Below are 25,619 nucleotides of genomic sequence, written 5' to 3'. Positions count from 1 at the left end.
CGGGGTCTCTGCGGATCCGTGTATCACGTCGTGGCTTGCAAGTGGTCGCTCGTGCGGCCCAACTGTGATCTGGGCCCCTAACCTCTTCCCGCCCTACACGCCCACACACTCCTCAGACGCCAGCCTTAGCAACACCCACCCACTCACATCCCCGGCCCCCTTCCCCTGGCCGCTGGAGCCAGTGGGCTCAGCTGGGTGTGAGCAAGTGGGGGTGGGCGGGGGCTGCGTGGCCGCAGAGGCCGAGGGGTGCAGGGTGGGGCAGCAGGAGACCCAGAGCCACAAATGACCCCAGCGTCAGGGACAGCAGTGATCCTTCCTCAAGACTTCCAAAGTGTGGCCCCTGGGTCTGGACTTCGGGAGACGACACCGACCACACGCGCACCCCCACCCCACCGCCCCCAGACCTTTGCAAACGGTCCTCGCAGGCCACGTGGAAAAGCACTTATGGCTTAGGGTTTTTTCCTCTCTTCAGGTTCTGTGCTCTTTGCCCTTGGCCACCCGGAATCCCAGGCTTCCCACAATTTATGACAGTGGTATCAGACATCAGCATGGCCCTGGAAAGAATTGAACCCCCTGGAGCCTTGGGGCAGCCAGATGCACCTCTTATTTTGGAGTTCATCCCTCCTATCCTTGGGGGTTCCCCCAAACGGTCAGGGCACTCTCCCAATGCTCATGGGTCCTGTACAGCCCCTCTCTGTTTGAGTTTTTTTCTTTCTTTTTTTTTTTTTTAAGATTTTATTTATTTATTTGACAGAGATAGAGACAGCCAGCGAGAGAGGGAACACAAGCAGGGGGAGTGGGAGAGGAAGAAGCAGGCTCATAGCGGAGGAGCCCGATGTGGGGCTCGATCCCATAACGCCGGGATCACGCCCTGAGCCAAAGGCAGACGCTTAACCGCTGTGCCACCCAGGCGCCCCTCTGTTTGAGTTTCTAAGAAATAATGACTGTCTTCTTATGGCAAGGACTGTTGAGGGGTGCTGGGGTACCAGGGCGACCAAGGCTGACCCAGTCTTGTCATCGCCACGCCCACAGTTTGTAGGGGCTGTAGAAACAAAATACATAGATGAACAAATTAATATATAACTTCAAAGAGTGGTAAATGCTTTCAGGAAAATAAAAAAGATTGAGAGCAATGGGGTATCTCATGGGGGGTGATGACGCTATCACATCACCTCCCATTCATCCATCTTCCCCCCGACCCAGGTGTGGAAGCCAAAGACCCCTGCAGCCACACAACACAGACCTTCCATATGCACAAGACCTGTCACCAGAATACGCCGTGCCTAGACCCCTTCCTCCATCATAGCTGCTCCGCCTGGCCCTTGTGCCCCCACCAGTGGCCAAGGGCCACGTTCCTGCCTAGTGGCACTGAGGGAGGACACCCAGCTGTCTTGGCCTGTCCTTGACCTCTGACCATGTGAGGGGATTCTCCCCTGCTTGAGGAATGGGGCAGGGATGGGACCATACAGTCTCATCAAGGGTGTGCAAGAGCTGGACATTGTGACCTTGGCCGAGACCTGACCCTGCTGTGGCTCAGCCGCCCCGGCCTGGGTTGTGCAAACCAAAGGGTTATTGTCAGCCTGGTGTGGGTTCGAAACTGAGGGTGGTTGCCAGCAGCCTCCTGCCACCCCCCCCCCAACCTGTCCTGTCTCCCCAGCCCAGAGGCCATGTGCTGGGTGACCTAAAGCAAGTCATTGGCCCTCTCTGGGGAGCCCCTTTTCATGCCCTCCTCTCCACCCTGAACTGGCCTCAGCTTCATCCCCTGCAGCCTTCTTCCTACCTCGGCTGTCTACCATAAGGCTCCTCCCCAGTTCAGACATCCACCATGACTCCCCACGGCCCCAGGCTTCATTCCTCCAGACCCCACAGAAAACAGACCCTGACCATCCAGAGCGATCAGGGTTCTGATGGAGGGTGCTATACCCAATGCAGCCTGGGGAGGTCAAGGCCAACTTCTCGGAGGAGGAGGACATTTAAATTGCATTGGACTGAACAATGATGAGGAAAGGGGTGCAGGAACAGAAGTGGTCGGATGTTTGTGCTAACGGGTAAGGGAAAGCCCACCTCAAACGTTTGGATGGGGAGTTGGTCCTGGATTACACAGGTGGGCCCGGTGGAATCAGAGGGTCATCAAAAGCAGAGACCATTTCCCTCTGTGATAACAGAGGAGCACGTGACCTGCCGTCACCCGTGGTGGAGGTGGAGGAAGGCGCCTTGAACGGAGGAAGGTGAGTAGCTTCTAGAAGCTGGAAAAGCATAAGCCAGTCAGAGAAAGACAAACAACATATGATCTCACGCATATGTGGAATTTAGGATACAAAACAGATGAACACAGGGGAAGGGAAGAAAAGGGAGAGAGGACACAATCCGTAAAAGACTTTTTTTTTAAAGTAGACTCGGTGCCCATCATGAGGCTTGAACTCACAACCCCAAGACCAAGAGTCACATGCTCTACTGATTGAGCCAGCTCGGCGCCCCTAAGAGACTCTTAACTATAGAGAATAAACTGAGGTTGATGGAGGGAGGTGGTGGGCGATGGGCATTAAGGAGGACACTTGTTGGGACGCCTGGGTGGCTCAGTCGGTTAAGCGGCTGACTTCAGCTCAGGTCATGATCTCGGGGTCCTGGGATCGAACCCTGCGTTGGGCTCCGCACTCAGTGGGGAGTCTGCTTGGGGTTCTTTTTCTCCCTCTCCCTCTGCTCTCCTCCTACTCGTGCCCTCTCATTGTCTCCTTCAAATAAAGAAATAAAATCTTCAAAAAATGTTTAAAAAATAGAAGCTGGAAAAGCAAGAAACAGATTCTCCCCCGCCCCCTGGAGACTCTAGAAGGAATGAGACTGTACCAATACCTCGATTTTAGTTCAGTGAGACCCACGTTGCACTTCTGCCCTCCAGAACTAGAAGAGACAGAGCTGGGTTGTTTTGCGTTGCCAAGTTTGTAGCGATTTGTTACTGCAGCAGTAGGCAGGCCCTGCAGGTTGGGCTTGGTGCCACAGCGATAGGGTCCCTGTCGGCTGGAAACAAACAAAGGAGTGAACACAAGGATGAAGACAGGCGGCAGGACAGAGGCCCTGGGAACAGGAAAGTTGTGGGGTCTCCAAGGAGGTGACCCTGAGGCCTGGAGGGAGGAGACTTCTGGTGGGAGCCCAGTGCAGGATGTGCCACCTCGGCCAGGCCACGTGTGTGACCTTTCTGTGCCCCCTTTTCTCATCTGTAAAATGGGCACAGATCCCAGAACTGTAGATACCAGCCAGGATGCCAGGGACAGTGCCTGGTGCACAGCAGGGGCATGGCATTAATTAGCAGATAGGTGTTTGTCCAGGGAAGATGCATGAGTCTTCTTTGCCACTCACCATGATGCTGTGAGACAGGCACCTGTTTTAGAGAGGGTGGAGGAAGGAAAGTGACTTTCTGGCAGTCACAAAGCCCCACAGTGTTGGGACTGGCATCAGTACCAGATAAGCAAGATTCCAGGACCCATGTGCTGAGCTGTGGGGCAAGGCCCTCCTATTCTGGATTGAACAATGACGGCCAGGCCCCAGATTGTAGCTGGCATCCCCCTGTTCTGGTCCCAGCACCAAATTTTCACCTCCTGTGCTCCCAGCCCAAAGGATCCCAGGAGTGGCACCAACCCAGGCTCAACCAATTAGGATCATCTGGCACTCAACAAACCAGGAGGAGTCACCTCTGAGATTTTTTTCTGGGAAAGAGACACCCACTTCTGGCCTGAGCTGGAGGAGTATGAGCCTGGAGCTGCAGGTGGCTTCTACCAATGGCCAGGGAGAAGCCAGGGCAGTGGGACACTGAGCCAGGAGGGGCAGCAGAAACTCCCTATACTGTTGTTGGAAGTCCTGGATCCAGCTGTGCCTGAATTCCTCCACCCAATAAAATGAAGTCCATTAAGCTGAGTTTCTGTCACTTGCAGTGGACAGACCCAGCTTTCACGAAGCCCGTTTATGTTTTATTCAAGAGGAGCCTTTAGGACCCAGAGCAGCAGGTCTGCAGGGGCTATAGGAATCACAACCCCTGCCTCCAGGATATAACCCCAGAACTCTCAGGGTCATCCTCCTCCCGCCTTCCTCAATCGGAACAAGGCTTGTGATGGACTCCACATCAACTTAGGTCTACTGCCCCTGCACTAGGGTCTGAAACCTGCAGGACTGTGGCAAGCGAAGCCCCGTGAGTCCTCTGATAGGGCATGTGATGCTCCCAGACTGCAGACTCGGGCGTGGTGGGTGCTTTGGGAAAACCCTGATCAGAGCCGGGCCTTATAATGCCTTCATGGGATCGCCCTCCCCCTCACACGCCCCCCGTGGCTCCCCATGGCCCCTAGACAAAGTCCTGGCTTTTCAGCCTGGCTTCCAGGCCCTTCCTGCTCAATGCGCGCCCATTCCCGCCGCAACTCCTCCACGCCACCCCCAAGGGCCCCCACCCCAACCCCTTCCCCGCAGAGAGAACGGATTTCGGGCAGTAAGGAGGCCGTATTATTTGCAACTGAGGGGCGGGCCACCCCCCCGAGGCGAACGCTGATAGGTCGAACAGGATTGACGTAATGTCAGCCCCTCCTCTTGCTAGCCATTGGCTTAGGTGCGGCCATGTGACCCAGCTCTGGCCAATGGTCGGAGAGGCAGTCTGCTGGGGTGCGGCAGGGGCGACGCGGCCGGGCTGGCGAGCGTGCATGTGACCGGGCCGAGCTGGAGGTATTAGTTTCCAGTTTGCTGCTCTAACAAGTTAGGGCCGGTGCCACCGCGCAGGCGTGCTCGCTCACGGTGTGGAGATCTGGAGCCCCAGGCGGTCGCGGCGGCCGACAGCAGGTGTGTCGGGGGTCGCAGTGCTCCGCGCCGGCGTGGATGGCCGTCCGTCCGCACGCGCGCTGCTCCGCGCCGCCGTGTCCCCGCTGCGGGCATTCGGGCGACACGCCGCCGCGCGTGGCGTGGACCGGGGGACGGCGGGACCCCCTTCCCGGCCCGGAAGCTGCCACCCTGGGCCTCTGGCGACATGGGGACAGTCGAGGCGTTCCCGCCAAGGTGGCCGGGCACAGTTCGCGGGTGTCGCGTGAGCACAGGTCGTGGCCGCTGCCCATCTCTGGTCATTTACCGGCTGGCCAGCACGGCGAGGTCCCACGGGGTTTGGTCTCCCCGGGGACGTGGCAGCGCACCGCCGTCCGCCACGCTGTTCCCCACCGGTGCTTTCTTTCCCCGTTACCGCTAACTCACGGGGCGGGGGACCTGGTCCCTTCCTCCTCTCATTCATGCATCCAGTCATCCTCCTCGCCCACCCTGTGTTTGCTCCGGGGACGGGACTGTGAGTGGGAAGAGGAAGCAGGAGAACTCCGTTGGCCTGATCCGAGCCCGTGCCAGTGTGTCAAGGTCACGGCCAAGGAGTGTCCCAGGGGAAGAACTGACGGTACAGCGGGTGCGGGACCAAGACAAAACCACAGAGCAGCCGGCGCGGCTCAGGCTGCCAGACGGGCCTCGGCTTGGTGTCTCCGGTGCTGATTACCCCATTTGGTGAAGTGCTGTTGGTTCAGGTAAACGAGTAGCCTGTTTCTGGAGATACACCTGGGTGTGTATGAATAAAATGAAAAAATAGAAATAGAAAATACAAACCGACAAATATAAATAAAAACGGAAAAAGACGTAACTCAAAATACACAAATAAAAGATAAAAAACCAAAAACGCTTAAGTAGACTGTTCGCCTATAGAAATAATTCCCAGTGGGGTTACCCTCAGTGCCTCAGTCTCTTGCCTGCAACACGGGCAATCGCTGTCTCTGGCCCCAAAGCCCCCCAAGGCCCCTCCCTGAGGCTTGATTTGAACCTGAGTCGGTGAACACATGAGGGCACACCTGGCCACCTGGGTCAGGAAAGCACACTTAATGCTACCAGCTCACTAAGTTGAATGCACCTTCTATCATAGTTTCCATGGAATTCTCCCACCCGAGAGAAGGTCCTAACACTCAGCTGGAAAAATAAATGAGCTAGAAAAGAACTTTGAACATGGCCACTCTCCCAAAATTGAGACCAAAACACAGTACAAAGCCAGAACAATAGGCTGAACCTGGCAGAGTGTTAGAAGAGGCTTCACCTCCTGAATCTCCCCACCCCCACAGAAGAGAAAGCTATTGTGTCCCCGGGTGACAGGCGAGGAAACCTAGCAAAGCAGGAGTCACCTGCCCAGGGGGGAAGCTCAGATGGGTGTAGACTGTCAGGGCAACTTCCCCTCTGCCCACGAGGCTCCTGACTCAGCATGGTGGCAGTGGAAGGAAAGGATGCTGTAGGCAGAGGGGAAGGCACATGCAAAGGTCTAGTGACTGGACAGCTGCCATTTACAGAGGCAGGCGCCCTGGGAAGCAGGAGGGAGACCCGTTCTACGGATGGAAGACTGTCTCCGAGGGGCTGTCGGTCCTTGTCCTGTAGTGCCTAAGAGGGAAGCACAACCGTGTTGTGGAAGGTCTGAGGGGGGAGGCATGGCCCTGTTCTAGGGGGAATCTGTAGGGGCCAGGTGCCACCCTACCTCCATAATCCACTATCAAAGCCTTTTCAAGGAAATGCTGGGAAACCTACCAGGAGTCACCTGTGCTTCATTGTGCCAGGCAATCAGAGTGCCCTCCCATCTATCCCATCAGTGGCAGCAGCAAGGCAGCCACCGTGCCACGAATGGGTGCCTGAGGGCCCCAGAACCCCAGAGCCACTGGGTTATATGCAGACACCGCCCGAGCACTGGCGAGCCGATGCCACAGTCCCAGGGTGGCCAGCAGGCAAGGGCCCACGCAGAGGACACAGAGGCCCAATGGCCAGGGTTCGAGTCCTGGCCTTGCTGCATGACCTGGTGTGCTCCCTCAGTCTCCCCAACTGTAAAATGGGGGTCTCAATTGTCCTCATATCAGGGTGCTTGTATGAAGACTGAACTTCAGGTCTGGCACATACTGAGCTCTTGGTTTTATAAGATACAAAACCCTGTCTTCTGGTTCCCACTGCATTCCCAGAGCCCTGCCTGGGGCAGGCGCCCAGCAGGGACTCACTAATTACGCATGTATTCAAGAATCTGGGACACTGACTATAGTACTGGCCTCATGTTTTGGGCAATGCCATTGATAACTCCTGGATTTGGGGATGGCTGTAGGAGAAGGAAAGAGGGTGCTGGGCATCAGGGTGCAGGATGGGAGGGGACTCCCTCAGGAAGGGATTGGGGCAGCCTCCAGGGAAGCAGGGAAAGAGAAGAGACAGTGGGAAGGGCACTCCCAGCAGAGGGCATGACCAGACAAGGGTCCTGAGGTCGGCTGTGGCTTGGCTCACCCAAGAGAGCCAGTGAGACTGGGCTGGGGAAGGGTGGGCAAAGGGCAGGCAGCAGGACCCGGTGAGGACCCACGAGGTGCCATGGGTACCCATGTATGCTCCAAGCCTCATCCAGTCCCATAAGACTGGGAGGCAGGTTGTGCCATCTGTACGGAGAATTAGGTGACACACCCGGGGTCACACAGCCCCCAAGACTTGGTGGGACTTGAACACAGGCCTGCTGGTTCTGAGACCTCTCCGGCAATACCTCATAAACTTCTGCAGAATGAATGCATGAAAATGTTTGTGGTGTGAAATGAGCTCAGGGCTGGGCATGAGAGGCCTGGGGCAAACTGCCCCTCCCTGGACCTGGGGTTTCCTGGATTCCCAGTGATGGGACCAGCATGCTCTCCAGTGGTCAGAGCAGGAATGGCTTGGAATCACCCCTGAACCTTGAGGGGGACAAGACTGGCTGTCAGACAAGTCCTTGTCCCTCCTTCTCGACATTCAAGATCCTTTATACATAGGCTCCATTTTTTAATTCCTTGACACTCTGGTTCCAATGTTCCCTTTTGTGGGAAGCCCAGCTCCAACCTACTCCTATTCATTCCTCAAAGCCCTGGCTCAAATGCCCCCTTCCCTAGGAAACCCTGTCTGTCTCTCCAGGCAGAGACAGCACCACTCCAGGGACCCATCCCCTGGCTCAATCTCGTGGGGCTGGGATGTCTCCCTGAGCCACGGAGGCATTTTCACTGCCTGTTGAGTTGTTTTCCACGTTGTGTTCTTGCACCCATCACAAGGTCTGGCATGCAGCAGGTGCTCAATGAACGTTTTGTTGAGTGCATAAATAAATATATGCACAATTGGGTTGGAATTAACCTCAGAATTGATCCTGGCCTGTGCTGGGTGATAATGAATTTTTTGCTGATTAATTTTGTGGGGTGGGGGAGGTTAGGCTTCCTTCGTTCTCAGAAACAAGGCCACACCCAGCGGGGCCTCAAACCCTTTTATCCCATGGGTCACACTGTGGCACGGAGGGCAGTCCTCTGCATTCACTGAACGAGGGTTTATGGAATACCTATGTACCAGGCGCTGTCATGAGCCCAGCTGGGACCGAGATACAAACAGCCCATCTCCTGTGGAGCCGACCCTACAGTTTATTAGGTGGAAATGAGTGCTATTGAGAAGGGCATCGCAGTAGGGGACATATTTGAGCAAAGTCTGGAGAAAAGTGAGGAGGAAAGCCACGCAGGTGTCTGGGGTGCACCCGGCAGGGGCACAGCCAGTGCAAAGGCCCGGAGGTGAGAGTGCGCCCGGCTCCCCGAACCACCGAAAATAGTAAGGGGAGAGAGCGGTGGCACTTGAGGTGGGAGACACAATGAGGGAAGTGGAAGCTTTTGCCTGTTTTGGAGAAGAGGAGGGGCTCGACCCCACCCCAGGCAGGCTCCGCCCCTCGGCCTCCTTGCCGCCTCCGAGCCAGGCCTCGCCCCCAGCCACACCCCCGCTCCCCTATCCGGGTTGCCAAGGAGGCTTGACCCCGCCCCCTAGGCCCCGCCCATCGAGCGCCCAGGCCTGGCCCCGCCCCCTTGCCCGGAGCCCTGCGCGAGAGGCGCCCGCACCCAGTTTGTCCCTCGGCGACCACCGTCGCCCGGGCCGGCGCCTGCCGCGCGCGCCGCCTGCCTCGCTCCCGCGCGCTCTCCACCCCACGCCGTGCGTGCCTTGCGTGCTTTGCGTGAGCGTGCGCGGGCGCGTCGGCCGGCAAGGGAGCAGCAAACGGCCGGCGGCGGGCGCCGCGCGGGGGGCGGGCGGCGCGGAGGAGGCGGCAGTGGCCATGGCCGAGGCGTCGCCGCAGCCCGGACGGTACTTCTGCCACTGCTGCTCGGTCGAGATCGTGCCGCGCCTGCCGGTGAGGCCCGCGCCGGGGCGGCGGATGGGAGCTCTCTCCCTCGGCCTGAGGCGAGCTGGCTCCGACGGGGAAACTGAGGCCCGGGCGGCGTCGGCCCGGTTGTCTGCGGAGGGCCCCGAGGCGGGGGCCGCCCCCGGGGGCGCAGCGGGGCCGATGACCCCAGATGCGCGCCCCCCCCCCCCCACCGGGAGGCCGCTCGGCCCCCGACGGGGAAACTGAGGCCCGCAGAGGCCGCGTGACCTGCGCTCGGCACGCCGCCCAGCAGCAGAGAGGTGGGGGGACCAGGGGGCCGTTCCCGGAGCGCGTGGTCGGCGCTGCGGGCGCCTGGCTGCGCGCCGCCCGGTGGAGCCCTCCCGCCGCTTTCCCGTGGTCGGGACGAGAAGGCGGTGGACCTGGGCCGGGCCTGACAGCTGCCCCGGGCAGATCTTCGTGACCCGGGCCTGCATTTTTGTGCTCCCCTGGAGTTGGGGGAGGGAGGCGCGGTGAGGCCAGCCTGCGTCCAGGTGTTGCTTTCTGCTCATTTAGGCCCGCGTTTCCCAAACCTCCTGGTGCGGGAGGGGGCTGCTTGTGAAAGGTACAACCTTCCAGGCTCCTCATCCCGGAGGTCCAGGGTGGGACCCGTGTTCCCCTGCTCCAGGCCGGCAGGGAAAGCGGTGGTCTAGTCCGACCCTCTCCTACTTTACAGGTGCAAAATCTGAAGGCTCGGGAAGCTCAGGCCAGCCGTGGCCTTGACATTGCTCACGCGGAGCAGGAAGAGGGAGGGGTGGGATTGGGAACCCTCCCCCCTCGGTGAAGGGGCTGCAGGTGGTGAGGGTTTACTGAGCACCTTGTACGTGCTTCCCTTGTACTTCACCTCCGGCTGGTGTGCTCCTCACTGTCGCCTGGCTGGTGGGTGGTGGTTGGAGGCTGTTCCAATATCAGAGCCAGACTCAGATCTGCCTTTCCAGCTGTGGGGACCCCTGAGAAGAGGGGGCTGGGAGAGGGCCAGGGGAAGGAGACTGTTGGCATCATCCCATCCACAGAGAAGGAAAGTGGGCTAAAGTCAGGGTTTGGAGCAGAGAGCAGTGTCTGGGCCCAGGAGGCCAGGAGAGAGGGAGGTGTGGCTTCCAGAGGCAAGGGGTTCCCTCCTCCTCAGGAGAAGGGAAGAATAAAAGGAAACCTCAGATGTGTGAGCACCTGCTGGGGGAGCTGAGACTTGCCCCACTCCTGCCTCCCGGAAGTCCTGCTTCTGCCTCTTCCGGCTTTCTGCAGCCCCATCTCAGAGTGTTTCTCGACCATGGCAGGAAGGGGCTGGTCCCCTGACAGCTCACCAGCCTAGATTAATTGCATACAGCCCCTTGCAGCTGGTATGAGCCCCACGACAGGCCCTGGGTCTCAGGCTTCCCCCAGAGTGGTCTGCTTTGTGGTAGGGCCAGTTAGTCTGCACAGCTGTCTGCTCTGGGCCTGTCTTCCTGGGGTCAGCATAGGGCCTGGGTCCTGGCCAGGTGTGGCCACTTCCTGGCTGTGTGGCCTTGGACCTGGAGGACACTGACCTCTTGCAGTTGTCACCAGCCTGGTGAGGACCTTCCTAAGCACAGAATCCAGTGGTGTCAAGGTATCCTTGACCTTTGTCTTCATAATTTATAGGCTGGTCAGGGAGCCAATATTGAATAAGTGATTGGCAAATATTTAGTTAGGAATGCTGGTAAGTTCTGTAAAAGCAAATAACGGTAATGACTGTGCCTGCTTGTGGGTTTGGAGTAGGGTTCCACGAGGCGCAGTAGACAGGGTGACTGTTTATCAGTAAGGGGCACACCTGGTGTTCCGGGGCAGGAAATGCACGCTCACTTAACCTGGTAGCGGTGGAAGGTCCCAGCCCACACGATTTTTGTCATCGCTTTGGTCCCTCCGGAGGCCCTGAGACAGTGCTGGCTTTCGGGGGCTGCTCTGCAGGATCGGGCTGAGGCCGCACGCAGCTGTGCCACGTCTCCGCCATGTGGCTCTGGGTGAGGCGCTCAACGTCCCTGGACCGCAGTTTGCTGGCCTGTGAGATAGGTGTGAGGAGCTAACCCGTGCCCCCTCGGTAGGGTCCAGTGGGAGCGTGTGTGTGTGTGGGGGGGGAGCCCAGCACCTGACCCGCAGGATGCACAGGGGGGACAGGCTGGCGGCCTAGCTGGGGCAGGGCATGTGGGAGCAGGAACCAGACAGGCTGGCTGGCTTGAAGGCCTCCAAGGCTGGCGCACAAGCCCAGACTCGATCCTTCCCAGAAAACGGCAGCGCTTGGGGTGCGGTGGGTGTGCTGGTTTGGGTGGCGTGACTGCAGGACTGTGGAAGCAGAGTGTCCATGGGCAGAGCCTGGCTGTGCTCGGTGTCCTCAGGGTTTACCAGGAGGTGCAGCGTCCCACCAGGTGGACGGAGCAGGCTGCAGCCCAGGGTCCTCACGCCCTGAGCTCCTTGTTGCAGGTGGCGGCTTAGGTGTCTCGTTGATGGTGACCGCTTTCCTTCTCGGCAATGTCCTGAGTGTGTGGTTGGACTGAGACTGGGCCTGGACGGGTGCTGGGGTGAGGTGGGGAGAGACAGCCTGCCCTCGCTCTCTTCACGCATCCGCTGTCCTTGCCCCTGGAGGGGCCTGGAGTAGTCCCGGCCCTCAGTTTTTAGCAGAATGGGTGGAGTCCTCCCCACGGAGCATCTGGAGTTGGGCCTGCCTCTCGGGCACCATGTGGCCTCCTTCTGGGCCCTCTGGCCACCTGACAGCCCTGTGTGCCATGTGCTGTGCTGGGCCCTGCTTGTGGCAGGGAGCCCCTGCCCCGTGGTGAGCCGTCCATTTGCAGCTACAGAAATCGAGGCCCGGGGGAGGATAACTGTGGAACTGATTTCGGTGGCTCACTGGAAGTGCAGAGCATGGAGTTGAGATCAGGCACTGGGGATGCCTAGGGAGCCCCGATGTGTGGGCTGCCTCCCACCCCACGGAACTTGGACCCCACTCTGCAGCCCGACGCAGTGGGTCTCCTAAGAGGGCTGGTGTTTGCTCAGGGTCTGAAGTCAGCAAGGGCTGAGCCCCAAAGAGGTGGCTGGATGCTGGGCTGAGCCACGCCCTAGGGCACCCCAGGCCTCTGAGCCACGTGGCCGGCTGAAGTGGAGGCTGGAGCGAGGCGGAACCCCCAGCATAGTGGGCTCACGTGTCCTGTCATATGGGGTTCTGGCTGGCAGTGGTGTCAGAAGCACCCAGGGAAGATCGGGAAGGTGGGATCGGGTACCCTGGGTGGAAACGACTGCTGGGCTGTGTGTGTGCACATCGCTGGCTCACAGCGGGCCCCGCACCCTGCCGGGTCGTGGTGTGGTTCTGCACCCCGGTGTGCAGTGGCGTGCGTGATGCTCACGGATGCTCGCGGGACAGATGGGGCGTGAACGTGGGATGTGGTGGCTGCTGCTAAGACCACGAGAAGAAAATGCAGGGGGGCTGGGGAGTGTGGGGGCAGGTCAGCTTTCCCAAGGGGTCTGGGCAGGTCCCTCTGCCCCGTGACAGCTAAGAGCGGCTGTGTGGGGCAGCGGGTGCACTCTGGGGGTCCATGGGCTGGTGGGGCACAGCCTGGGAGCACGGGAGTCCCATGATGTCTGTGTTTGGGCCTGAGTCCGTGTCCCTCCGATGCGTCTGCACTGCACTTGGAGCTCTGCCTCCTCTGGGGGGGCCTGAGGGGCCTAGGCCTACAGAGGCCAGTGTCACCGTGAGCAGACCATCCTGGGGGGCCAGCCACCTCTCTGACTCCCGCCAGAGTTTCCCCAGTTTAACCGTACTTGCCTGGCCGTGGTGTGAAGGAGTGTGTGAATGAGGGCTGGCACCTGTTCCCGAGGGCCGTCCCGGCTGACCTGGCTGACCTGGGCAGGTCACTCCCTTGTCTGCACCCGCGTGTCCTCCCTGTCACTGAGGAGGGGCTGAACGGCACCTCCTAGGCGCATCATGGGGGCTGAGCACGAGGAGCCCGCACTCAGTGAATTTAGTGTTTGTCCGTCCTGTCCTCAGTGCCCTGGCCACCGCTGTTGGTGACGATGCTGGGGTAGCCCCCTCCTCCTAGGGGGAGAGGTAACTAATTCACCGTGAGGAGCCATCGGTTAGAGACAGGCGCTCACAAGTGAGGGCTGGGGGCATGGGGCTGCCACCACCTGGCCCCGGGCTCGGGAGGCAGGCTCTGTCCCGTGGCCGGCAAACACTCCATCCAGGCTCTACTTCCTTGGCTGCAGGTTTCTATTATTGGCTACTCAGGTTTAACAAAAACTTCTGGGGCATGCCCATGGAGGAGGAGAGCACTGGGACACCCCCAGATCTGGGCCCTTCCCCACTGCCTACAAGCAGAGGCTGGAGCCCTGCCTGAAGTCCTAGGTGTCGGGGGATTTGCGGCTCAGACAGGCCAATCTAGATTCAGCCCGTGGAGCTTGCATGGGGATAGAGAGCACGGAGGCAGGGCGCTGACCACGGCCAGCAGTTGAGCCATAGCCCTCTGGTCCTCAGTGGCTGCTGGATTTCAGAGCCCTAGGGTTGAGGCCACCCTCCATTTACAGGTGGGGAGACTGAGGCTTGCAGCCAGGAGGCGATGTTTGAGCAGAGACCCGACTTCCGAGAGGGGGCAAGCCAGGTAGCTATCTGGGAGAGAACACTCCAGCAAAGGGAATGGTGTGCAGGCCCTGAAAAGAGAGGGCAAGTGGAGGTGGCCTGGATGGGGCAGGGAAGCGGGAGTGTCAGGGGTGTTCTGAGCTGACCACAGGGGAGAGTGGAGAGCAGAGAGTGGGATGAGGAGCTTGTGCACCGTGTGAGGTGGGGCTCCCAGGTGGCTCTGAGGAGTGGCCGCAGGCCTCAGGAATGGCCAGAGAGGCTGCCCGTTTCCCAGCAGGTCAGGCTGCAGTTCAGGCTGAGGCCACCTGACACACCAGCCCCGCTCTGGCACCTCCAGGCTGGCCAGGGGGCCGTGGAGGCTGGGGACAGGTGCCATGCTCGGATGAGAGGGAGGGGCAGCTTCTCACATAGGCCCTCCCCAGCCCCGCCACCTTCCGCCTTGGAGAGGGCAGGCGCACGTCTGGTTTCTGTCTCCCCTGTAGAGCAGGTGTGTGTGGGGGGGGTGGGCTCCACCAGGATACAGGGAGAGCCTGGACCTTCCTGCCGACCCTGAGCCAAGGGCAGCCCTGGACAGACTCCCGGTGTTGTCTGTGACACGGCCATGCCAAGGGGTGGTTTGATTCCCAGTGTCCTAATCGAGGCCACCGCAAACGCGTGCAGCCACACGAGCCTGTGTCCTAACCCTCCCTCCCCAGAGGCCCTTCCAGGCAGTGAGAACCCTCGTCCCAGGCACTTCGGGCTGGTCACTCGCTGCACCGCAGAGCTGCCCGTTGCCCCCACGTCCCTACTCGGAGGGGCAAGGGGTGCTGTCCTCGCTGCTCCTTCTGACGGCTTTGTTGAGATACAACCCACCTGTTCACAGCGTGCACTTCAGTGTTTCCTGTACACTCAAGAGTCCTGTACCCGCCACCTCTATCCAGTTCCAGAACATTCTGTCACCTTCAAAGGAAACCCTGGCCCCATCAGCAGTCCCCTCCCCAGCCCCCGGCCCCCACGAGCCCCCTTCCCATCAGTGGAGGAGCCTGTTCAGGACGTGTCACACATGTGGACTCACACGCCGTGGGGCCTTCTGTGTCTGGTTCCCTCCGTGAGCAACGTGGGCTCTGGGTCCGTCCCTGGGGCAGCACGGGTGGGCGCCGCGCTCCTGTTTCTGGCTGAGGGACGCTCTGGTGCGTGGATGGGCCACATTCACCTGTGACGGACGCTGGGGTTGTCGCCACCTTTTGGCTGCTGTGAGTGGTGCCGCTGTGGACGTCCACTTGCGGGTTTGGTGTGACGTGTGTTTTCGTGTCTGTCGGCCGCGTACCCAGCCGTGGAATTGCAGGGTCGTCCGGCGACTCCGTGTGCACCTTTTCGAGGACCTGCGTGACTGTTTCCGAAGAGACTGTCCCGTGTCACGTCCCCACCAGTGTGGTGGACGGTTCTGACGTCTCCACGTCCTCGCCAGCACTTGTCATTGCGTGTTGGAGTCCGGCCGTCCTGGCGGCTGTGGGGTTGTGTCTCACGGGTTCTGGTTTGCATTTCCCTGCCCCCCGACGGTGCTGAGTGTCGTGCTGGCTTACTGCCGTCCGCGTGTCTTTGGAGAACTGTCTGTTTTGGCTCTTTGGCCCTTTTTCACTGGGTTATTTGTGTTTTATTGTTGAATTGTTAGTTGTTTAGATGTCCTGGATGCCAGTTCCTATGACCGTGCAGCTCCCTCCCCTCCTCCCCACTTGGCTCAGACGGTGTCCTTTGGGGCCCGCTTTGCCTTGGCGTGTGGAAAGGTGAGGGGACACAGCCTGTGCTGTGGTGGCGCTCCCACCTGAGCCCGTGGCTCCCCTGGGACTTTCAGCAGCGCCCCCCACCTTCTCTCCCACTCAGCAGGCGGGGACCCTTCTTCTGAAAGCCTTGCCTAGAAGCAGACCCTGCGCTGGCGGCCGATCGTGTGGCTCTGGGACCCACGGCTGTGGGCTTTTGCCTGTGGCTCCTCTGTCCCAACTGAAGAGTGGGGGCCGGGGGGGGTGTGGCCACTGGGGATGGGATCACAGGCCCTGTGTGGGGGGCTGCTGGAATGTCCCAGAAATCCCACCGTGGGACACCCACAAGCTGGTCCCTGTGCCTGGGTGGCGCTTCCCACCCTCAGTGGCCCCCTTTCTGGGATTTGAGCTCCTGAGGCTCCATAGTCCTGGGGCTCCACGGTCACTCGTGCAACCCTCCCGGAGCTTGGGGCACGTGGCGGGGGGCAGTGCTCACAGACTGTTCTCTGTCTGCGTAAGTCAGGAACTGCTCGGTGGACCCACGTCAGCTGGCCCATTTGGTACAGGCCTTGTCAGAGCCTTCCACAGCTAATGTGGCTGAGTGGAGACCTCGAAATGACTTCTGTCATCCTGAGGAGCATAGGTTAATGGACTATGGGACTGTGGGATGGTGGGGAGATCACCTGGGAGTTTGGGCCTCACCTGCAGCAGGGGCAGCAGGTCCAGGGGGCTGGTCATTGAGACACAGAGGTTGTAGCTATGGCTGATGGTGTCTGTGTGCGAGCCCCGCCCAGGGCTGCCCTGCGGGGCCTCTGCCAAATCGGACTCTGGGCTTGAGCAGTTTCACGGTGTGCCTGGAGCTGGTCCCCTCTGCTGCCTGCTGCGGCCAGAGGTGGGGGCGTCCCGCTAGCACAGCCCCGGGGCAGGGACCCCAGGATCGCACTCAGCTGCCCTCTCCTCCGCAGGATTACATCTGCCCCAGATGCGAGTCTGGTTTCATTGAGGAGCTTCCAGAGGAGACCAGGTAACGCGGCCCAGGTGCACGCTGGCCGGACCGGCCCCCTTGGGACACGGGATGCCGCACCAGATGCTGGCTCAGTTCTGTAGGTGGGCAGAGCCTGGATGGGCCACAGGGGTGGGGGTGGAGGGGAGATGGCTCCCCTTCCTGACCCAGGGCACGGGCAGGGCTTCAGAGGGCGACAGCGGCTCTGAGTCCCGGCAGGACCCCCCCACTGCTGACTTGGGCCCATCCTCCCAGGAGTACAGAGAATGGGTCCGCCCCCTCCACAGCCCCCACGGATCAGAGCAGGCCGCCATTCGAGGTGAGTCCGGCCCCAGATGGTGCCTCTTTCCTGCAGGCAGCTGCCCCCACCCCCCCCACCCCCACCTCGCGGGACTGTTCCTCCCGCATGACCCTTGACCGCTGGGCCTCTCTTTCCTCCTTTATCTCACACATGCCAGGGTCCCCCTGGTGTGTTCCCAACCCTCAGAGCCCTGAGCCTAGGACAGCACCCCATGGCGCATGGAGGAAATGTGGGGTGTGGGCAAGGGGCTGGGCTGGGCGGGACCCAGCTGGCAGCTCAGGGCTCCTGCCCCTGCCCCTGCCCGTGTTCACGGCCCTTCTCCCACAGAACGTGGACCAGCACCTGTTCGCACTGCCGCAGGGCTACGGGCAGTTTGCTTTCGGCATCTTTGACGACAGCTTCGAGATCCCCACGTTCCCCCCTGGGGTGCAGGCCGATGAGGGCAGGGACCCCGAGAGCCGGCGGGAGAGAGAGCAACACTCCCGGCACCGGTATGGCGCCCGGCAGCCCCGCGCCCGCCTCACTGCACGGCGGGCCACTGGCCGGCACGAAGGCGTCCCCACGCTGGAAGGGTGAGGCAACTGTGGATAGCCGGCGGGTGGGACGCTCGTGGGAGTCTAGCAGCCTGCCCGTCCCGACTCAGGCAGACTGACCATTTGCCTTTCCAGAAGGTTCTGTGGGCACAGAGGGGCGGCCTCTGGGGTGGTTCCCCAGTGCATCCAGGCAGATTTCGCCTGAGCCCATCATGCTTATGGGGTTCTGGGGTGGGGGGGCCCTAAAATGTGGCTCAAGGGCCTGAGGATGCAGCGGGACCTAGACAGGGCCAGGGGGCCTCTTGTCCACTCATTGCCCCCTGTCTTTCTGAGAGGGGTCTCTGCCTTTCCCTCGCACCCCCTGCCTGCACGGCCATCTGCTCAGACACAGCTGGTTCACTTGTGGGTCCTTGTCTCCCAAGGCAGCAGGCAGGTGGGGGGGGTTTCTGGCATCCCAGCTCCTCAGCAGAGCCCCGGCTCCCATGGTGGGGTTGGCGCCAGGACAGCACCCTTGTAAGCGGAGGCTTGTTCAGGAGGACTGGGGTAAAAAGGAAACGTTCCTCAGAGGGCCCACCCCCAGAGGAGACAGGGCCAGGCTTGTCTAGCGTCTTCGTAGCTGGAACTTGGCTGTACGCAGAGCAGCGCCTGTGTCACTTGGGATGGGTTTAGACACATGGGGAGCCCCAGTGTGCATGGCTCTGTTCGATTCCAGCCCAGGACACAGCCTGGGTTGCGCTGATGCCCCTGGTGTCCCGTGTCTGTGGGCTGCCCTACAGCGGCTCCCCCAGGCTCAGGCGCTGGCTTCACTATGACCTCAGCTGGCTCAGTTCAGGGCCGCTGCGAACAGCAGGGCTGGGGGCCTCCGGGATGCGCCTCTGGGTTGTAACACAGGGAGCGGGTGTGTTTTGTGTTCACGGGTGCTGTCCAGGCCTCCGGGAGAGCTGGCGCAAAGATCAGCGAGGGACACACACTTTTCTGGGTCTGTCTCATGTCTGATTCTTTGCAAATCTTCTTGGTTAAAAACACAGCCTTTAAATGCTGTGAATTTCAAAGCTGGACACACGTCTTCTCTGCTGCTTTCTCTGGGGGTGCCCAGCCTTGGAGGGCGCTGACCACAGGCCGGGCCTCCCACTCTGTTCCAGGATCATCCAGCAGCTGGTCAATGGCATCATCACTCCTGCCAGCATCCCCAGCCTGGGCCTGGGCCCCTGGTGAGTAGGTGGGCGGGTCCCCTTGCACCCTACCCGGCCCCTCCGCCACTTGAACCCCAGACCTCTCTGCCCAGGGGTGTCCTGCACTCAAACCCGATGGACTACGCCTGGGGGGCCAACGGCCTGGATGCCATCATCACACAGGTACAGAGTGGCCTCCCCGAGGTGGGCACTGGGGTGTTGCCATCTTTCCTTCTGCTGAGGACGAGGAATTTGACGGGCCATGCTCCCAGAGGATGAGAGGGTCCCTGGTGTGGATGCCTTGCTCCCCAGCTCTCCATAACTCCTATCCTGAGGCTGGGGTGCCCCATGTGGACCTCCACATTCTCTTGAGCTGTCCCGGGGACGGGGTGGTCACCATGACCTTGGCAGCCCTTGTGAGGCCTTTCGCTGGTGAGCCTGTGGCATGCTTTGCCATTGCAGGACCCAGCCCTCTGGCTCTAGCTGATAGGAGGCCTCGGGGACAAGCCCCTGGGTGGGACTCTCGGTGTTGGGAGGGGTCGTGCTGTCCCCAGGGCTGCAGCTGCCCTGGGTGCAAGGTGACCCTGACTGGACGTGCAGATGGGTGGGTAGAGCATGGGGCTCAGCCTTGTGGGGAGGTCTGGGGACCAGGAAAAACACAGCCTTGGTGCTTTTGCAGGTAACCCCGCCTTGCATTTCAGAGCCCTCTGGGGCGAGGGGCCGCGCCTGCCTACCGAGCTCCCGGCACTCTGGCCTCTTCTCTTTCAGCTCCTCAATCAGTTTGAAAACACAGGCCCCCCGCCTGCGGACAAAGAGAAAATCCAGGCCCTCCCCACCGTCCCTGTCACCGAGGAACACGTAGGTGTGTGGCTCTCAGCCGCCGGGCTGCTTTCCCTTTCCCGACACTGCCCCCCCCCCCCCCCCCCCCGTGCAGCGTGGGGACTTGGTCCCTGCTTGCCCCAGGGGGTCCCAGGCGGTCACAGACTCCCCGTCCTGCAGGCTCTGGGCTGGAGTGCCCCGTGTGCAAGGACGACTACGGGCTGGGGGAGCGCGTGCGGCAGCTGCCCTGCAGTCACCTCTTCCACGACGGCTGCATCGTACCCTGGTTGCAGCAGGTGAGCCAGCGGGCCGTGGTCCTGGGCGCCCCCGCCCCGCGCTCGGCCTCTGAACCGCCCCACCCTCTGTCCCCACACAGCACGACAGCTGCCCCGTGTGCCGGAAAAGCCTCACGGGACAGAACACAGCCACCAACCCCCCGGGCCTGACCGGCGTGAGCTTCTCGTCCTCCTCGTCGTCCTCCTCCTCCAGCTCGCCGAGCAACGAGAACCCAGCCGGCAATTCCTGAGCCCCCCGCCCCCCTCTGGCTGGCCCCCAGAGTGAGCACAGGAGCTCGCCCGCACCAGGCCCTGCGGGGCGGTGGGGGGGGCGGTGGGGGGTGCCGCGGAGCTGGAGCCTGGAGGTGCCCCCACCCGCCTCGGCTCCCTCACCACCCCCCGCCACGGGCAGAGACTCGGAGGACCACCACCTCCAGGCTGGAGAAAGCTCCGCCCTCCCCACGGGGCGTCTGGCACAGGGGCCTGGGCCCACGGCACCCCGGGGCATCCCCAGCTCCCCCCCGCCCCCGTTTGTCTCTAACCTCACCCTCCACACAGTCAGCGGCGGAAAGGTTTTTATAATTTTAAATTATTACTGCTTTGAAATAAATGGACGTTTTAGCTCACACGCGGCCCTGCATGATCTGTGGAAAGACCGGGTGGAGCCGCTAGGCCGGGGTCTCCGTGACACCTGGACAGGCCACCAGTCCCCAACCCAAGTGCCGGGGGCTCGGGACCACAGGATGACCAGCAAAACAAGAACAAAACTGCTCCGACAGACGTTTTTTAAAGGAAAAAATATGTGTATCTTGAAAGCTATTTAAAAATACACCTACTTAGAAAGAGAAGCAGGTGGTTGGCGTTTTCCTTCTGCGCGGGTGCGGGGGGTGGGCTGAGCGGTGCAACCCGCGAGGTCCTGCTTCTCAGGCCTCAGCCAGCTCTGCGGCTGCAGACCCGACCCGGGAGCACGCCGGCGACTCCCTGCCAGATGTCAGAGCTTCCCTGAGTGGGAAGGCTGCTGCCGGAAAGCCCATCTGCCGAGCCCCTGCCCACGGGGCCCCTGACCACGTGTGTTTGCATGGCTGCCCGGGACCAGCAGCCTCTGGTCTACACACCCGCTCCAGCACCTGTTCTCCAACTTCATTCTCTGTATTTTAAGTGGACGGTGGTTGCCGGGAGGGGTGGGAGCCTACGGCCCGCCCCAGGGCCTGTCACCCTCCCCACCAGAATGTCCCTCCTCGCCCCAGGTTGGACACCTGAGTGGAACTGCCTCGCCCAAGGCTGTAGAACAGGGGTTTGAGCCTAGGCTCCCTCTACCCCTTTTCCTTCTGCGGGGGCTCAGCCCGGCGGTGAGGGCTCAGGGGTGCTGGGAGGGCAGCAGGCATGGCCGCCCCAGGGCCCCCGAGCCCCTGGAGGATGCTGGCACGGAGCCCCCGTGGCCTGCACGTGGCAGCCACTCCCACTCCCAGCCCTGCCCGACCTACAGGAGCGGAGGAGTTCTGACCACGGTTGCCATTCAAGCAGTTTCAGACCCCGTGTGCGTGTGTGTGCGCTCCACGGCCGCTATGACCACTACTCCCTGATTTTCTGACAGTTCTGGGCTCAGAAATATAGACTGGAGGGCTGGTGTCCCCTCCACGTCCAGGACCCCAGGGAGACCCGGCTCCTGCCTCTTCCTGGCCCGCGGCCCCTCCTCCATCCTCACCGCCAGCAGCGCGGGGTCTCTGGGCCTCCCGCCCTCTGCCTCTCTCTTGTGAGGACGCCGGGCCCCCCGGGAGCCCAGGTTCACCCCCACCTCAGGGCCTTGACAAGATCCCCTCTGCCGCATGAGGGGACACGTCCAAGCTCCGGGGACAAAAATGGGGACCTGTCACCCTGTGGTATGTACATGTCGCCCTCCCCTGGCCCTCAAACCTCGCTCTGCCCCAGCCTCTCCCACCTCCTCCCTGCGTCAACACCCCAGTGGGCTCCCGCCTCAGAGCCCTTGCCTAGGCTGCGTCCCAGCCCTTCTGGTGACCACACAGCCATGTCCTTCAGGCTCCAGCCTGGGTGGGGCCTTTCTGGGGCTTCTGTGCTGCCCCAGCTTGTGACTGGACACCTGTGGCCTCTGTTCAGCTCAGTGTCCACCTCCCCTCCGACTCAGGAGCTCCCTGGGGGTCAGGCCGCGTCTGTGGGGGGTCCTGCAGTGCCCCCAGCCCGGCACACAGCAGACGCTCCATGAATGCTTGGGAAGAGGAGGAGTGACCAGACGAGCTCGGCCACGGCCTGGGCCTCGCCGGCCCCCATCCCGTGGCCATGCAGCTCAGGCATCCTGCGGACGTAGGGACCTCAGGAGACCAGGACAGGCAGGAAGTGGGTGGATAGGTGGTGCCGCTGTGTCCGGCCACCACGCCGCGGGGCCCCCTGCCCATCCAGCGCCAGGAACATGGGCCGACCATGGTGACGCCAGCGGAGCGAGGCGTAGGTGTTGTAGCCGTTCTCCTCGATGCGCTCCTGGAACCTGCAGTGGGCAGTGTAGACCCGCTTCGGGGGGTCGGGTGTGTGAGGCAGGCCACCGGACACCCTGCCCCCCCCCAGACACTCACCCGCCCACCGGACAGCCCACACGCCGCACTCACCGACCCGTAGAGGTGGCCCCTGCGGTTCATGGCCACGTAGAAGCCGGTGTGCACAGCCTTGAGGGCCACGACGCCCACGCGGATGGAGCGGATCTCAATGATGCCTGGGGGGGGACGTTGGGGGGCTCAGTTCGGACCTGCAGCCCACCGTCCACTCACCCGCGTGTTCTTGCTGGCTCGTTCATTCAGGTAACATTCACCAAGCACCTACTGTGTGCTTGGCCCTGTGCTGGGTGTGCTGACACAAGGGAGCACCCCAAGAATGGGGGGGTGATGGAGGGGCAGGAAGGACACTCAAGCCAGTGTGAAGGCCTGAGGCAGGACGAGCCCTGCCAGGTGGGAGGACGTCAGCGGGGAGGGGCCGGCCTTCTGGGAGCCACAGCCAAGTTGGAAGCTCGGAGCAGGGAGGGCTCTGGTGAGGTCAAGTTGGAGAAAACCAAGCCAGAGCAGGCAGGGGACTGCCTGGGCACCAGCGAGGCGTGTGACAGCCGTAGACCCCATAACAGAGGCAATGCAGGCCGTGCTCGGCCTCCTGCCCTGGCCGTCCTCGGTGACAGGAGACGGAGCTCCAGGTGGGAGCCATGGCCCAGGCAGCAGGGAGAGGCTGGACACGGGGGGAGGCGGGATGCAGGGGGAGGTGGGACACGGGGCGTGGACAGCACAGAGCCCTTAGCTCCACAATAGTCACCAGCGCTGCTGGAGCCCCAACGGTATGCCAAGCACTGTACCCCACAACCCCAGGTGGGAGGTGCTGACTGTGCCTACTTCTCAGAGAGGGACACTGAGGCCCGGGAAGTGGCAGATGGGTGACCTCAGAGGGCCGGGCCCCACTCTGAGCGGTCCAGGGAGGCAGACCTGGGGCATGAGCAGCCACCCACACCCTCGACCCACCCATGTACCAGGGCCTATTCTGGAGTCGAGGCCTTGCCCTCTGATCTTCGGTCTGGACTTGGATGCCTGAGGTGATGGGGAGCTCACCCCATGTCGCATGGGACCTCTGTAGCTGCTATCTCCCCTATCAGGCACCCAGCTCCTTCTCTCTACATGAGAGTCAACTCAAGCCCACCTCCTTGGAGAGGCCCCAGACCTCTCCGGTAAAGCTGCCCCCCAGTCATCTGTACATCACCCTGTTTTCACTTTCTTTGCACCCTACATGGCCTTCTGTGAAATTACCATATTAGCTGTTCACTTGTTTAACTGCTTTACATTCTGCTGTGAGAGCCCCATGAAGGTGGACTGTCCTGATCACTGCTACGCCCCTTGTGCCCACTACAGCATACAGTAGGTACCCAATTAATAACCACAGAATTAACGAGGGAGAGAAGCGCTCCAAGCCCCTCCCCCCACACATAGCCATCAACCATGTCACCACCATTGCTGCCCAGATGGGGAAACTGAGGCTCAGAGAGAAGCAGTGACTGTCCCAAGCCTTCCAGAAGATCCAGGGCCCACACCCAGCCTGAAGCCACCCTGCCTGCCTGTGCCCACCATCGATGGACTGGCCCAGCTGGTCCCCTTGTCATCGTCCTTGTCCGGTGAGCCTAATGAGAGCCTTGGGAGCCCGATGAAAGCAGCTGGAAGGGCAAGGGGTGATTATCTGCCCTAATGGTGGTGATTCAGGCAGTGGCCAGTGATTAGCCATTCCCCCAGCCTGGGCCTCAGAGCTCTGGGCAGACCAAGACGGGCCCGCAGGGTCACTGAGGCTCTAGGGTCCCCCGTGAGCCCCTGGGCTCCTCCTCCTCTTTTGCCCAAATGCCTCCTCTTGCCTCATACATTCCACACTTATTGAGCGCCTACTGTTTGCTGGGCAGGGAGGGCATCAGGGACAGTGAGTCCAACCTGACAAGGTTCTGGGCATTAAGGGACCCCTGCAACACCCCACCCCCACCTCAGCAGTGTGACCCCGGACAGGTCATTTCCCCTCTCTGTCTCTCATCTACTAAAAGGATGTGTTGGAAGAAATAGCGGGACCTTCGCTCGGGCAGGTTCTGAGTTTGGATTTGCGGGGGGGGGGGGGGTCCAGGGTTCAGACCCTGGCTCTGCTTCCACTCTCTTACATAGCCGGGTCCTGCAGTGGGGCAGCTTCCAGGAGCCGGCCCTCTGTGAATGGACTCAGTGACCCCAGCCTCAACTATTCTGCAAAGACCTTTCTCCGGTGCGAGCTAGGCCCAGAGCTGGGAGCTTCCTCTGGGACCCTAACCTCAACTGCCCAACCCTCCCAGCGCGTGCGCTGGCCCACTTCACAGATGAGGAAACTGAGGCCCCAGCCAGGGAGTAACAGAGGACCCGGCTCGTCCCTACTGCCGCTGCCTTCCTGCCGGCCTGCCTGCCCCGCACCCCTTCCCCGGACTCACTGTCGGCGCCGTGGCGCCAGCGGGTGCCCTGCACGCGGCCGCTGGGGTCCACGCGCAGGAAGAAGTGGGTGGAGGAGAAGAGGCGCCGCCAGCGCACGTCGCCCTCCAGGTGTGGGTAGCTGCGCGGTCTCCGCGGACTGCCCGGGGTCCCCGCGGCGCCGGGCGGCCGTGCCAGCAGCAGCCACGCCAGGCCCAGCCACAGGCGGCCGCCCATGGCCGCGCGCCCGGCTCGCCGGCAGCTCTTGCCTCCCCTCGCGCGTCAGCGGCTCGGCCATCGCCGGGGAGGGGGCGGGGCGCCCGTGCAGGGCCGCCCCCGCGCGGGCCAATAGGGAGCCTCGGGGGCGGGGCCTGGGCCGCAGGGGGAGGGTCAGGGCCGACGGGGCGGGGCCATGGTCCAGGAGCTGACCGGTGGAGAGGCTGCGGCCCGCCAGTGGGGGCGCTCCGGGGGCGGGGCCAGGGCCTCGGGGGCGGGGCAAAGGGACCACTGGGGCGGGACCAGGATGCGGGGCGGGGCCCGTTCGGGAAAACTCTCCTGCCTCCGCGCGTGTTTGTCTTGCGGGGTGGGGAGGGCAGTGCGTGTCCGTGAGTCACCGGCTTAGCCTTCAGGGGCTGCGGGGGTGTGGATGTGAGAGAGGCGAGCCCGCAGAGACACGGAGGGAGACAGAGACACAGACAGCTACAGGGAGAGACCTATCTGTGAGAGACAGTAAGTTGGACAGAGAGACAGGGAGCAACGGAGCAGCTCAGGGGTCAGAGACTGGGGGGGGGTAGCTTCTGGTCTGCATGTCTGTGGCAGCCAGGCCTCTGCACGGGGCATGTCCCGGGTGGACTTGTCTGCCCTCCAAACTGGCGCTCCCTAAGAGCCAGGCCCCCGCGGCAGGGTCTTCACTGAGGGGTGGGCATGGGGGGACACGTGGGCAGAGGGAACATCGTCCATACCGGTACTGGGCAGGGGAAGGGATGGGGTGCTGTGGGCAGGAAGGGGGCTGATGGCAGATGGACATGTGCGCATGTCTGTGGCCAGCTGACAGGGGCA

General features: G+C 61.6%; 2 protein-coding genes across 4 annotated transcripts; one reads left to right on the top strand and one right to left on the bottom strand.

Moving 5' to 3' along the window:
- The first annotated feature begins 9,015 nt into the window (after nt 1-9,015).
- Nucleotides 9,016-20,459, top strand: RNF126 (ring finger protein 126). 2 transcript variants are annotated; one of them, XM_026480830.4, is made up of 9 exons: nt 9,016-9,184; nt 16,474-16,532; nt 16,767-16,830; nt 17,140-17,384; nt 18,488-18,556; nt 18,631-18,700; nt 19,286-19,379; nt 19,517-19,632; nt 19,713-20,459. In XM_026480830.4, the coding sequence occupies exons 1-9, from the start codon at nt 9,110-9,112 to the stop codon at nt 19,860-19,862; spliced, it is 942 nt and encodes a 313-aa protein (XP_026336615.1). In that variant the 5' UTR covers nt 9,016-9,109; the 3' UTR covers nt 19,863-20,459. The 2 variants fall into 2 exon arrangements, with proteins under 2 accessions (XP_026336615.1, XP_026336617.1); XM_026480832.4 differs by lacking the exons at nt 9,016-9,184; nt 16,474-16,532 and adding an exon at nt 16,534-16,615.
- FGF22 (fibroblast growth factor 22) lies at nt 20,454-24,820 on the bottom strand. Of its 2 annotated transcripts, none has more exons than XM_026480835.3 (3): nt 24,584-24,820; nt 22,230-22,333; nt 20,454-22,134 (listed from the first exon to the last, which is right to left on the bottom strand). In XM_026480835.3, exons 1-3 carry the CDS (start codon nt 24,795-24,797, stop codon nt 21,940-21,942), a joined length of 513 nt encoding a protein of 170 aa, XP_026336620.1. In that variant the 5' UTR covers nt 24,798-24,820; the 3' UTR covers nt 20,454-21,939. The 2 variants fall into 2 exon arrangements, with proteins under 2 accessions (XP_026336620.1, XP_026336619.1); XM_026480834.3 differs by having other exon boundaries at nt 20,454-22,111.
- Between the last annotated feature and the right edge of the window lie 799 nt (nt 24,821-25,619).

The sequence above is a fragment of the Ursus arctos genome, unplaced genomic scaffold (genome assembly GCF_023065955.2).
Source record: "Ursus arctos isolate Adak ecotype North America unplaced genomic scaffold, UrsArc2.0 scaffold_14, whole genome shotgun sequence".
NCBI lineage: Eukaryota > Metazoa > Chordata > Mammalia > Carnivora > Ursidae > Ursus > Ursus arctos.
This window is presented reverse-complemented; position numbering and strand designations above follow the sequence as displayed.

Bases quoted from the DNA above. Each gene is read 5' to 3' on its own strand.
- FGF22 (XM_026480834.3), bottom strand. From the start codon at position 24,797: ATGGGCGGCCGCCTGTGGCTGGGCCTGGCGTGGCTGCTGCTGGCACGG. The intron at 22,334-24,583 runs GTGAGTCCGGGG...GTCCCCCCCCAG, and splicing joins CTGGCGCCACGGCGCCGACA to GCATCATTGAGATCCGCTCC. The intron at 22,112-22,229 runs GTGAGTGCGGCG...TGCCCACTGCAG, and splicing joins GGGGCCACCTCTACGGGTCG to GTTCCAGGAGCGCATCGAGG.
- RNF126 (XM_026480830.4), top strand. From the start codon at position 9,110: ATGGCCGAGGCGTCGCCGCAGCCCGGACGGTACTTCTGCCACTGCTGC. The intron at 17,385-18,487 runs GTGAGGCAACTG...ACTCTGTTCCAG, and splicing joins GGCGTCCCCACGCTGGAAGG to GATCATCCAGCAGCTGGTCA. The intron at 19,380-19,516 runs GTGTGTGGCTCT...CCCGTCCTGCAG, and splicing joins TGTCACCGAGGAACACGTAG to GCTCTGGGCTGGAGTGCCCC.